Source organism: Camelus ferus, chromosome 7, assembly GCF_009834535.1.
Source record: "Camelus ferus isolate YT-003-E chromosome 7, BCGSAC_Cfer_1.0, whole genome shotgun sequence".
NCBI classification, from domain to species: Eukaryota; Metazoa; Chordata; class Mammalia; order Artiodactyla; family Camelidae; genus Camelus; species Camelus ferus.
The window spans coordinates 24,858,368-24,872,699 of NC_045702.1; the positions used below are offsets into that span (position 1 = coordinate 24,858,368).

Below are 14,332 nucleotides of genomic sequence, written 5' to 3' on the forward strand. Positions count from 1 at the left end.
TTCACATCGTTGCTCCTCAATAAGACTGAGATTTTTCTTAGCAACGAAGTAGGAGGGAGTAGATATTAGGTGGCAGAATGGACAACAGTACGCTATACTACAGCACTTTCCAAACTTCAATAAAATGATGTTAAGGGAATAAGAGAAGTATAAACATACAGGAACAAAGAATATCTGAGAAAAGAGAAGGGTAAATGTCATTTGAGTTTTTAAAGTTGTAAAGCAGATGGAGAAGTGTTAATGTGACTTACTTGAGCAGAGAAAGTGAAAATAAATGCCTGCCAGGGAGAATGGCATCAAGAACCAAATCAGTTTGCCCCAAGAATCCCGGAGAGTGAATTGGAGATTGAGCCATAAACAGAGAGATTGGTTAAAGGCTAGGATAAGGAGTAAATTTCCATTTTAGTAAGTTCTGCTTTAATCTTGATTGATTCCTTTCTCTTTGTATTATGTTTATTTTATTCTTGAGCTTCTTGAGTTCGATGCTTAGTATTTATTTTAAATCTTTCTCATAGTAAGCAAGATTATATTATGTGTGACTACTGATATTTTTGTACTCATTCCTGCCATCTTATTTTGGTTTTTGTTTATTATTCATTCTTGCTGTTTGTTTATTCTTTTACTAAGCTTCCTTTTTTTTTCCTTTGGTTTGACCAAACTTTTTAATTTTTTTATTCTTTCATAGTTCAGAAGTAGGTATTTTGTTTCTATTTTTCAAGTGGTAACTTATAAAAATTTTTAATGCACTTAATCAGGCTCTCTGTCTTTTCCATGAACAAATCAATGACCCTAGCAGGCTCTTTTTCATTTCCTGCTTCTCCTCTCTCATTCCTCCCAGCCAGTGAGGATTTGATCTGGAATTACAGTTACATGTATATTACATAATTATAATTTACTGCATAACTATAACTTCAGATTGTTTTATATATTTATATGGATATAATATGTAGAATTTTTTTTCAAATAATACATATTTAGCCCTAATAATTTTTTGAAAGTTTTTGCTCACTTCTTTAATTCTTTCCCTTTAATTTATTGTTCTTGTTGGAATATATTCTCTAAGTAATTATTTCAGAGATTATGCCTGGGAGGTGAGCCATCTAAGGCTCATTGAATGAACCTTACTCGGGTTTTGGTTTGAGTGGGTGTAGAAGGTTAGATCCAAACTTATTTTCAAAATGGTTTTCTTTTATAACTTCAAAGCTGTTTTTAATTAAAACTCTGATGTCAGTGGGATTCTCAGCTCTTTGTTTCCTCTTCCTGGGAGCTTTCAGGGTCTTCACTTTATCCTTAGTAATCTTACTGTGATGTGCTTGAGACTTGGGGATGGATCCTTTCTGAGAGCTCATGTCTTTCTTCAGTTTTGGGAAATTTTCTATGAAATTTTGAGCATTTTCTCGAATCCAGTTTTCTTCATTCTGTCTGGAACTTGTAGCAGACATATTTTGGAATGTCTGCATTCGTCTTCCATATCTCTTAATATTCCTCCATTCTTTCTAATTTTTATGACCTTTTACCCTGCATTCCAAAAGATTTTCCTGTCTAAGTTTCTTGCTTGCTAGTTCCCTCGTAGGCTCTGCACATTCTGCAGAACAGCCTACAATAAACTACTAGTTACTGGCTGATGTCCATTCTTCCCATTGTAGTAAAACTTTGGCTGGGCCGCACCACTGAAGGCCGCATTTCACAACTCTTTTCTGTGTTGGTGAGGCCAGAGGACTAAGGCCTGGAAAAGGGGATGAGGGAGCTGATGTGTTCCCCTTCTGGACATTGTTCTTAAAGTGACTGGGTGGTAATTCTTTTGTCTTTTCCCCTCTCTACTGGCTGGAAGATGGGAAGTGGACCAGCCACTGGGACACAGGAGTAGGAAGCCACTTGGTGAGTAAGGCAGAGCTTCCTACTAGCCCCAAGCCGTTTGCCAGTCCCTGAGCCAGTCCCTGGATTACCATGCGAGAAGGGAAAAACTGTTGTTTAAACAACTGTGTTTTAGTATCTTTACAAGTTCAACAAATTTAATAACACCCAAGCTAAACACATTGTACTGATATTTTAAATTTCAAAACCAAAAATTTTGTCACAGTATTTTGTTGGTTCTTTTTTTAAAAAAAATTTTTATTTGTCTATTATTGTACTACTAAATTATTATTATTTTTACTTTTGGTGGGGCAGGTAACTAGGTTTATTTATTTTTGGAGGAGGTACTGGAGATGGAGCCCAGTACCTCGGGCACGCTAGGCCTGCACTCTGCCACCTGAACTAGTCCCTCCTCCCCGGTCCTTTGATGTTGATTGAATAGCCTTTCCTTTCTCTCTGAAAATACTCGCTCTGTCCAGTTTGGCTTTGTTGTTCTTTTGTTTTGCTTTAGTCTGGAAGAGTGGCTCTAAAACCTTAGTGTGCATCAGAGCACCTAGAGAGCCTGTAATACGCAGAATCCGTACTCCCCCCCGAACCTCTGATTCAGTAGCTCTGGGGTGGGGCCTGGGAATTTGCACAACAGTTTTCCAGATGCTGCTGCCGCTGGTGGTCTGGCCGTCATGCTTTGAGAACCTCTGTTCTAGTAATTCTGTTTCACACAAATGTAAGTTCTAAGTGACCGAGGAGCCTTTTATTTTGTTGCCTCTTCTCAAATGTTTGGTTATTCTTGGATATGAACCCAGAGTATTTGAAATTCCAGATGTCCCACGTGCTACAAAGTATTTGGTTGTGATAGTCTTACCCCAGCGGCTTTAGGGGACGGGCAAGACTTGATTCTGGAAGAGAGCTAGTTTTCTGGAGAGGGGGCTTTTATTCATCCTGGGTGTCACCAGCCTTGTGGGACACTAACCACACTTGCCTAGAGGCAAATACCTCTGCTGCTCTTTACCTAAATTGTCTTAGAGAGCCTGTCCCTTTTGCAAAGGGGAAAGCAGTCACTTTGTTAGTTGCCCTAAAACCCCTTCCTGCAAACCAGTTTGCGAGGCACTTCTGGGTTTTCTAGCTTCCTCTCCAGTGCATGACTAGATAGATTCCTTCTTCAATTTATTCCGCCTGTCTCCTTTCTTGAGGGGACTCTTCAAACTTCCTGTTCTGTTGGAGGACTCCTGCAGTATGGTCCAATATGTTTATTGATTTCTGTTTATGTGCTTTTTCTGTAATTATTAGGGATCAGGCTGAGGGGAAGGGCTGTGTCAGCACGTTCTCTGCCCTCAATCTTGGCCTAGCCTCTCCATGTTTTTCCTTTTTAAAAAAAAAATGAGTTTAGGAAATAAAAGGAAGAACTCTCTCAGTTACATTGCAAGCTTTTTGAGGATCTGGTACTATACTGTGTCTTTAAACACATATATTTTCCTCCTAATTTAATATATACTTGTTTGCTTTGGTGGTTTCTACACATAACCTACCTGCTGAGTGGTTAGTAGATTACATTTTTAAAAAGATATGAGCATAGCTAATGACAGTTAAGATAAAGTAGAGATAACTAATATTTATAACAATAACAGTATTCATCAAAATGTACCAGGCTTGAGCTAAGCCCTTCATATGCGTACTACTATTATCACTATTTTGCAGATGAGGGTCCTAAAGCACAGAGATGGCAAGTAACTTACCCCAAATCAAACAGCTAGTGAGGAGCAGAGGGAAGATTTAAACTCAGTTTTACTCCGGAGCCTGTGCTCTTAAGCGTCATACTAACTGCCTCCTATGATGGTGTACCTGCAGCTTGAGATTTCAAAGTCAGATGGCTGGAGTGCCTTACCTGTGACTTTTGTATTGTAATGTATGTGAGAGTACCTGGCATAGAGCTAAAATTTGACTCTCAGCATTTTTTAGTAGTTATTGAATTGGAATAGAAATAATCATTGTTGCCTTTTATTGTCTTAATAAAGTTGATGATAGACACTTTTTATTTCCTTTTAATTTACCTGTAGGTAATAGTGCTACAGACTTACTACAGACAATGGCATGCTAAAGCCGTGGTAGAAAGTTTAAGAAGACAGAAAATGTTAAGGTTGCAGTGGGAGGCACAGGAAGAACTAAGGAAGATAAAAGAAAAAGAAGAGTGGATGAAATTGGACTATCACCGGAGGCATAATCCTCAAACAAAAGAAGATTTCGAACTTCTTTATAATGCACTAGAACGTAAGTTTGAAATAGGCTTTGCATAAAATATTAATTTTATAACTTCATTAGTAGAAAAAACAGGTTTACTAAAGACAAAAGGAAGACTGTTATTTTAGGAGGATGTCTTGGGAATCTGGACTAGAGAATTTAAGGTGAATAATGTCTTACATTTGAGGATGGAATTAAGACTGAAATGAAATTGAAAGTGCTCTTATATTAACAGTGGGTAAATAAGATGTGAATACTGCTCTGTGCCTTATTCAGTTTTAGTATATTATTTCATTTGATCTTCGTTCCTGTGAGGTAAAAAGAGAAAGTATTGTCCAGTCTGGTTCTCTGATAGTCTTGGGAATTTGTGAACTCAGAGTTGAACTGTCTTGAATCCCTCAGCCCTGCATCCTGTCTCTGATTCTGCTCTTTAGAGGAAAGGCTTGGCAATACCTTCCTATTCCCCTCCATTAATGACTCTGTGTGTGTGTGTGTGTGTGTGTGTGTGTGTGTATAATGTATATGTATTATATATATTAAATATAACATATAGGTATGTATGTATGTACGTGCACTGTCCACCCATTTGACTTCTGTGCCTCATTTCTTCCACAGGATGTGTGCTAGTCACTGACACAGTTACCCGCAGTTACTTGAACAAGCCAATCACTCCCTCCTTTGGGCAGTAGGTACACTGTTCTTCCTGAAGCTTTTCCCCAATGCCCACCTTGCAGTCTCAGCTTCAGTGTCACCTACTCAAAGGCTTTTGTGAACTGACGATACCACCTGGGTATCCTGTTATCATCTGAGGGTTCTCACTGCACCCCAGATTTTTCATTTATAACGCCACACTTTGTAACAGTACATTTTTTGTTTAAGACTTTCACCGCTGGAGTATAAGCTCCGTAAGGGAATAGTGATGTATTTGTTCTTTGGATGATCTCTCATTTTCTGTGCTTAGCTCACATGCCCCACAAAAGGTGGCAGATGAGTGAGCAAGTGAGTGAAGGGCGACCCGAGGGCGTGGTGATGCAGCTCTCCAGCTTCTGCTCTCCCAGGAACGGCTCTGAAGTGGGAGTAACTGGAGCAGATGCCAGAAAGTGAAGTTGGGCTCTTGTGATGACATAGAAGAATTAAAAAAAAATGTTAATATCCTCAATTTTTTTTTAGTTGGACAGATTTTCATCCACAGAAATAATAGTCTCTGAATTCTCTATGATTATTCATGATGTTAACTTTAACTTTGCTTCTTTGTATACTATTTGTTTGTGGTGGTGTTTGTGTTCTGTTACCTGTCTCTCCCTTTCTAATCCAATACAGTTTTAGGTGTCAGATATCGGTCTGTTTAAATAGCTGTGTGACAGCACGCTGTTCACTGAAGAGGATACAATTAAACACTAGGTCTTACAAGCAACATTAATACATTTATCTATTTGATAAGGCGCAAAATTGAGTGGCTTTAGGAACGTGGCAGCGTTTGAGGTAATAGTTACACCTGTTTCTGAGGCTCGTATGTCCACTCTCCCTTTCTCCTAATCATTGACCTCAGCAAATACTATCTGTTTTACTTTGGACGTCACTTCTATTTCCATTTTCTCTCAGTTGAAAACAAAGTTTGTTTCTCAGGGTAGTAGTTAAACAGAGAGCACTGTTAGCAAGGTGTCTGTGAAAGGTCTCATTGACAAGTATTAAACTAAAGTTCTATCAGAGCAGAGTTCTATTCAAATAATCTTCCAAATTCACATAGGAGTAAACCAGAGGGTATCATTGTTATTTTGTTTAGTTAACAAGCAGCTGTGCAAACTAGTAGAAACTATGCTCAGTGAAGTTCTACTATTTCTACTTATGAGTGATATTAACTTGGATAAGTTACTCCCTTCTCCTAGGCTTCAGTTTCTTTATCTATGAAAAGACTTAATAATTTCTGGCACGTCTACTTCAGAGGGCTTTATAAAGTGAAAAATACAAAATATTACATTTATGAAAGTACTTAAAAGTGCAAAGACGTATATATATATGTTACTATTTACTAAGGTAAATAATTTTATGCATATTTTCTATATTAAAGTAGAACAGATATATTTTTTATGTTTACAACATGATTTATATGAAAGAAAATGAAAACAAAATTTTACATAAAAGAGAGATCTCTTAGTTTCCTTCCAGCCCTAAAATTCTAAATTAGAGCTCTAAGAATAATATTTTTTAAAGGTCTGATTTGTGGTAGTTAAAGTTCAAGTTCACAAGCTCAGTAATTTATACAGCTCTTCTATTTGATAGTTTTCATTCCACATTCTTCACGCCAGTCTTTGAAACTGCTGCCCTCTTGTGGCTCATAGTGACAATTACATAGTTTGAATTACAGCTAATCCTAATACAAAGTTTAACTTTTCCTCAGTAATAACAGCAAAATGGTACCAATTTAAGAAAATGAATTTAACTATATACTGCATCAAAGAAAATTTGTCTCCAAACAATAATGTTAGATTTTTATGTCTTTTTTTTTTTCTTATAGCAATATGTTGAGGGTGACTTCTTCTATTGATCTAAATTGTTTCTCTCATCTCAGACTCAACACAGGAGTCATCGTCTTTAGGAAACCTCTCTCGACAGCATGAATTGGGCTTGGAGCCTCTTTTCCCTGCCCTGTAATTCTCTGTTCACACCGTTCTCTTAACTGTCCGTGTCTGTACCTCGGTTTCTGATAGAACCTTGCTTATCGTGTCTAATGGATGTTTGCTGAATTGGATCTTCTACCCTTTGACTTGTTTTGACAAAAGTCAAAAAGTCAAGCCAGGTGGTTTCTGACTTGTCTCTAATTATTACTTCGATCTCAGAGTACCTTGACTTCTAGCTTCTGGAGACTCCCTGGCCCCATCCATTGACAGATCTGGCCCTGGGGTTTCGGTCTGAATCTTTCTTGGTTCTTTCCATTCAAGCTTCCAGCAAATGCATATAAACTGCCAGTGGTGGACAAAATATTGTATGTTCTGCTATTTCTCGTTTGGAAATTGCAAGTTTAGATCTGAGAAATTATAGAAAGTGTATGGACTTTATATACTAGTACCATCCTTTCATTTTACAGTTCCATTTACAGTTTCATTTATAGTTTATAGTATAGAACTTCAGACCCTGGAAATTAGATAATTTATCCAAGAGGATAAGTTAAGGATATAAATATATTCTTTCAAATGAACCAATTCCTTTAATATCTTTTTCTTTTAAAATATTGGTGGTTATTGACATCTGTTATGGGTTGAATTGTGTTCCTCCCAAATTCATATGTTGAAGTTCTAGCCTTTGGTACTTCAGAATGTGACTGTATTTGGAGATAGGGCCTTTAAAGAAGTAATGAAGAAAAAATGAGGTCTAATGGGTGGACCCTAATCTAGTATGATGGTGTCCTCATGAGAAGAGGAGATTACAACACAGACACACATGGAGTGAAGATCACGAGGAGGCACTGGAAGAAGATGACCACTTACAAGCCCAGGAGAGAGGTGCTCAGGAGAATCTAATCCTGCCATCACCTTAATCTTGAACTTCTATCCTTCAGAACTGTGAGGAAATTAATTTTTGTTGTTTATGTCACCCAGTCTGTGGTAGCTTTATGGCAGCCCTCGCAAACTAATATAGAATTCCAAATTTTTTTTGTTTTAATTATCATTCTCAGGGAATATATATTTTATGAAAGGGAAGAATCTCTCATTTTTCTCAGTGTCTTCCCTGTATAGTTCTGGAAACTGTCAAATCAGATATAAAATCAGTTTTGTTCACCTGCTCCTGGTTCCTGTGCTTTTCTGTTCCATTTTGGTAGTTGGGTCGTGGCATTTGTCTGATGCCATGTTCTGTCCCTGACTCTAGACTTACAGGGAGGTTGTTCATCTAATGGAGAATTTTACTAGAATTATTTTCATTTTTAATTACCTTCATTGAGTTGTTTCCTTTTTAAAAGTCATACTAACAATGTAAGCAAAATGTAGGATCTGAGCTTATATGACATATATGTGCCCCCTGATTCACCCAGGACTGAAGTGTTAGTCTAGCAGACCAGTATATTGGTTTCTGAAGTTGTTGGCAGAATAGCATAAATAATATCCTAGTGGCCTAAATATATTACTGGTTACAAAGTTTTCTAATGTAAAACTGGGAAGTAAAATAGGCTTACTAATATCATTCAGTTTTTATTTGCTTTCTGGGAGCATCCTTATAATCCCATGAGGTAAATATTCTCAGTTATTATTTCCATAAGTAAGCAATTTTCTTCTTCATTCGTATACTGCCTTTTGGTATATGGATATTGTCAAATTTTTAAAAGTTTTTTGGTTGGTAAAACTACTCTTAAATGATACACTCATCAATCTTGGATTTTCTGGACTTTCATAGCATATTTTAGCTCTTAAATTTACAACCCTTTTGCTGAAAACAATTTAGCGTTTAAATTTACGAATCCTTTTTGAGCAGACCAAGCTGTACTGTGTCTGAATAATGTGTTCTTGGTAAGGGTCAGAATGGATTCTTGTAAAGAACGTGAGCAGCAAGTCCTTGACCTGATCACGGTGATTTCAAATCGAAATTTGAGAGGAGGAAGAAACAATCTGATAAAACTAGATATCATGAAAGGTAGTGGTTATAACAAGAGGGCCAGAAACAACACTTAAGGCTTCAGATATTTACCTTTCGATGAAGAGTGTTAAAATAAACTGGAAATTTTAGTAGAAGGAGGAAAATATAATTTATAATTATATAAATTATATATAAATGTAATGTATTCTGAAACATCCCTGCAACACATTGAGAAAGTAATCATGCCTGGAATATAACAATGGGAGAGTACATTTTACTTGATTGAATCATACCTGATACAAGATAAGAGGAAGTAATCTTATGTCAAGAGGAGATGTACCCAAAGGAAGTATTTAAACCTAATGGTGAAACATGTCAAGCTTTTGGGTAATGAGAGGCAGAAATTCTGCCCTAGTGGAAGGATTTTACAGTCTGTCCAACCAGGGAGAGGCAAGGGGACATGCTCGCTCCTTCAAAAAGGCATTGCGCTCTCTCACTTTTGTATGTACCATCAAACCTTATAGAGTTCCTTTCAGATGATAATTGCTCAAAAATTGTAGTTGAGTGTTTTGAATTGGCAAAGAAATGATAGGGTTTTGGCAAATATAATAACCAGATAAGGGAACTAGGATTTTTGAAGTTCAGAGAAAAAAACAGGTTTGATTCTACGGCCAGAGCACAGCTCATGAGGCTCTGAAACTTCATTATTCTGACAATAAAATAATAAATCACCTCCATGTAAAAGGAAAGAATTAGATGGCTAATTAAGCCATTAAGTAAAAATGGCTCTCCAGTAGTAAACCAACTAATAAGTTCACATTGAAAAGGAATGTGATAAATGTCAAAAGACTAAAGTGACTCTGGGGAATATTTGTTCAGAATAAAGAACAGTAGGTCACTGTTTCAACCTTTGTTTTGCTTCCGTGTTCTCTATGAAGAGCAGAGAACAAACATGGCTTCGGTGAGTTCAGGTTCCCAGTCCGACTCTATATGCCAGGGGATCTGAGCCACACTGGTCTCGCACATAATCATGGAGCATGGGAGCCAGAAGACATGGCCTTCCAGAGAAGGCCGGTGATTACCTGTCTCAAACATTACAGCTTTTTATAAGTCTGCCCCGCTCCCTGCCCCGGGACACACTTTTCATAGGTGCCTGATTTGAATTTGAGGCTTACTTTGAAAATATACTTTACCACAATGTTTGTTACATCTTATGCATTTTGATATTAGCATTGTTTTTTCTTTCTTTCTTTGATGGTTGACAGTCATACCTTTTACTTCTTATTTGATTAAAATGTTATTGTTGATAGCATTTTTTACATTTTCAAGAGGTTGGGAACATTCTTAAACTTTTGTAATTAATTGTAGTTTGTACTGTGTCAAAAATGCAGTTTTCAATTTTTCTGATTTGGGGGATTTTTGTTTTCTTCCATTCCTACTCCTAGAATTTATATAAATTTAACTATTTCATAGCAATTTGAAAATAAGATATATTTTCAGCTTTTGGCTTTCAAAGCTTGATGCGTATTAATTAGTTTAAATTTGCTAATCATAGTGTGTCAATATGCTAATGCTTTTAATTCTTCTTTACTTGGCTGTCATAGATTAACTCATTTGTATTTCATTTATGTTTATATGCTATAAAATATACTCACCACAGTAGTATTTATAACTAATAGAAGTTTTGTTTTATATACGTTGCTGGGATGTGATTTTCAATATAAACACTTATGACAGCCATACCTTTCATCATAAAATTGTCTTTTACTCCAAGGACTGAATTTTGATTGTTCCCCCTCCATTTTCAATATATTAATATTGCTGCTTCTGCTTTTTTTGTTCATATTTACCAACCTTTTTATATCATATTTACCAACCTTTTTATATTTAACTTTAATCTTTGATGTCACTTTATTTTAATGTGCTCCCTGAAAACATCATATCATTGGTTTTTTAAAAAATTTTAGTTTTGTTTTCAGTCAAAAATTTAACCATTTCATATTTTAAAGATAATTATTAGACTTAATTTTGCTTCTCTAATCTAGTTTTATGCTTTCTGTTTCTAATTTTTTTTGTCTTTTTCTTCATAAACATTTGTGACTGTTAATCCTGTATTGATTTGAAATGTAGGCATTCTTCTTTCATTCCTTCTTAAAGTTTTTCAAAGACGTTCTTAAAACATGAGAAGCTATCAAATGGATTCATAGCCTACCCTTTTCTCTAGCTCTGAGTCCATGAATTAAGGTTTACTGTCCTTTGCTACAGCGTCCATTTCTGAGATGAGACAGACAGCAACAGTTTGGGTGATGGCATTGGTGCCTCTTTGAGTGTCTTCCAGTAGTGTCTGTGCTATACCTTAAGGAGATTCCCCCAAGATTCTACATATGAATCACACCTCTCTCTGATTTCCAGTACTGATTCTGGTCTCTCCCTGTTCTCCTCTATTTCATATTTCTTGTATTATTTCAATAAGAATTTAGGAGGAGGCAATGAGCAGTCTGTATATAAACCTCCATCTTGTCAGAAATTTGGTATGCCATATTTAAAAGAGCTGCTTGGCCTGGATGGGACATGAAGTTATGCCAAATAATGTGCAGTTTAAGAAAGGGAAGTGTTTTTTCTGGAAAAGAGAAAAACTAAGTGGAATGTGACAGCTGTCTTCGATATCCGCAGGGATGCCATGTGGTGTAAAGAATAGGCTGACTCTGCTTTGACTCATAGGCTGGTACCAGGACCAGGACCGAATTCAGCCTGTCCAGGCTGCTGGGAGGAGGATGCTGTCTTAAATGGGGAGGGGTGTTGAACTATTTAACTTCTTTGTTTTTTGAACAATTTTTTAATTGAAGTATAGTCGATTTACAATGCTGTGTTAATTTCTGGTGTACAGCATAGTGAGTCATATATATATATATATATATATTCCTTTTCATATTCTTTTCCATTATATGCTGTTACAAGATATTGAATATAGTTCAAACTATTTAATTTCTAAGTTTCTTTTCAGCACTAATTTTCCTTTATTGTAAATAAGTTAGACATTTTTGAAATGTGGGATATAAAACAGTTTTCTTCCCTTAATTTAGCATATATAAGAATTGAATGGGACACTTGTTAAAATAAATGTATCTGAGCCCAGAAATTTTGACTTCTTTAAGTTTGGAGTAGGACCTAGTAATGAGTATTTTCTGAGGTTAGTTTTGAGAATAATCTTCAGGTAAATTGAGTTTATAAAAATACTATTCTTTGGCATTTTATGGTTTGGTCCTAGGATGTATTTCATGCAACACATTCTTTATTAATAGTAGCCAACGCTTTAAAATATTATGAATATTATTTTATCATAATTCATTAGTTTGAGGAAGTGTAAAAGTAATTACTTTATAACACTTGCTAATATAATTAGGGTTTTGTAAATAAGTGGAAGATGGTACTAAAAGTGCTAGTAGTGAAGAAAACAGTTGAAGCCAACAGTTCTAAATAAAACTGTGTCACGCTGGGTACTGGGGGAAGCAGATACCAAGGTGGAGTTTGAAGTGAGAAATAAAGGGAAGACCGAGCAGGGAAAGGACATGAGAGTCTCCTTTCAGACTGAGATGTGGGTTGTTGCCTGTGAAGCTGACAGAGAGGAGAGAGGGTGAGGGATGGAAAGCCTCAAAGAGACAGAGCTCGGAGGGAGTCTCAGTCAGCCCACTGGTCAGCTCCGATACAAAGACTGACCCCAGGAGAGACCACTGCTGGCCCTTGGTACCCCACTGGCTCTCAGTCATTGACTGGGCGCTTAGTGGGGAGAGTGTGGCCTGTGCTCCAGAGTGGCGGCAGATCCGAAGTGCTGTAGCTGGGACTGTCAGCCTCCTGAACTCCTAGCAGCAGGCACTGCCTTGGAGGGAGATCTGAGCAGTACGTGTTCATAGGTGCCACACATCCAGGCCACATTTTTTTCAACACTGGGGTGTGTGCATGCTCACTTGGAGGCATAATTTGACATTATCCGTACTGATGTACTATGGACTCTTCTTTTATCGCTTTAAGTCACTTAGCTTCTGTTTCATCCTGTTTTTTGGGGATATCACGTGTACAATATGAATGATTCTATTCAAGTCTAATTTTATTTAAAGTGATATAAAAATAAAATACTGCTTGTCAGGATGTGATAGTAAAAAATGCTCTGGAAAGATGTGGGATTTAAAAACTCAAGAGTCTTTCATGTTATTGCTCTAGTCTGGCGGCAAGAAGAACTTGCACGCATTAACCAATCTTTCACTGGAGCTGAAAGGAAAGCTGCTTTGTGTCAACTTCTGGAGAAAGAGACCCAGATAATTGCTTCCATTGGGAGACATAGATACATCGCTTATATGGCGAACCAGAAAGCACTAATACAAACTTTTTTGGATCAGGTTAGTGAAGTAACAATTATTTAAATATGAATGCATCCTGAGTTAAAAAATGTAGAATAATGAACTGAAGAGACTTATATCGTAAGAATTTGCATGAATTTTGTGGAGCATTTCGGTGATGTGTTTATTTAAATTTCGCATGTATTTTTTTTTCTTATACAGCTTTAGATTTTTGCTGCAGCCTAGAATAACAATTGACCAGTAATATGGAATTAACATGCTGTTAACAAAAGAGATTTGTCCATGACGGAAAAAGTGAAGACACCTTCCTTGTGACTCTGTTCATTTAGATTTAGGCTGGTTGTAGAAATTGGATGAATTCCACACCCTGATAAAATGTAGTCTTGAAGTCACAAAATGCCTGGATCTGGGGTGCCCCAGAGTAAACAACCTGGAGAAAATAGCATAGACTAGTGTTTCTGCTTTTGCTCACCAGGTCATTAGCTGACTGGAAATTTCTGATTAAAAAGATGTAAGATTATTGAAAACCATGAAAACATACAATTAAGGGAAAAACTAATTACCCTTTCATGGTGAAATTGCCTGTTTGATATTGACTAGCTTGTTTCCATAGTGACCAGTTTCCTTTTATGCACTTGATCTTTCCAAGCAATTAAAAGCCAATCCAGCCGTGAGAAGAAAAGGGATGGAGTTCTTTAAGATATTCACCTGTCATGATTTTAGTTGTATGATGCTTATTCTGTGAGAACATCTGTTCTTAAAAACCGTATTTTTGTGATACTATAAATGCGCTCCTCTCATCTCACTTACACGCTCTCCTGTTTGATCTCAGTTTTTCTTGTGGCTTTACCCTGCATCCTGGAACTCCCTACGGTTCCAGCCAGACTTCTCTTGGGAGCTTCCAAGTCATAGCTAATTGCCTACTATCACTGCTCTTTGGATGTCTCAAGAGTACACCTCCAGTTGACAGGTCAACCCCTAAACCATATCATCTAACCATTCCTTGGCTCCTCACCTCTAAGCTCGTCCTCTGCTGTACCACTCACATAGTTTATCTCTATGAAGATTTCCTCATCTCCTCAGTTGCTTCAGGCAGAAACCTGGGCGCTATTCTTGATGTCCTGTTTAGCCGCCAGACTGTTCTATTACTTGAATAATCTCTGTTCTTTACTTCTTCCTTTTCAAACCCACCACCACTGCCTACAGGGAAGTGGCTCTGCCGTGGCACCTTGATAACCTTGCCTGTATCCACACAGGCTGTGTCAGCAAAGACTTGAACCGCAGCTAATCTGAGTCTTGGCAGAACGCCTTGCGGTCCTGCT

The 14,332-nt window shown here is 37.1% G+C and overlaps 1 protein-coding gene across 4 annotated transcripts in view; it reads left to right on the forward strand.

The window, feature by feature from the left end:
* IQUB (IQ motif and ubiquitin domain containing) overlaps positions 1 to 14,332 on the forward strand; it is a 64,984-nt gene that overhangs the window by 17,877 nt on the left and 32,775 nt on the right. For all 4 annotated transcript variants that reach the window (XR_004321353.1, XM_032483592.1, XM_006189162.3 and 1 more), the window contains 2 exons: positions 3,909 to 4,119; positions 12,874 to 13,049. Coding sequence is in view for 3 of the 4 variants with exons in the window: in XM_032483592.1 (XP_032339483.1) it covers positions 3,909 to 4,119; positions 12,874 to 13,049 (387 nt within the window). In the remaining variant the exon portion in view is untranslated. The remainder of the gene's footprint in view (positions 1 to 3,908; positions 4,120 to 12,873; positions 13,050 to 14,332) is intronic.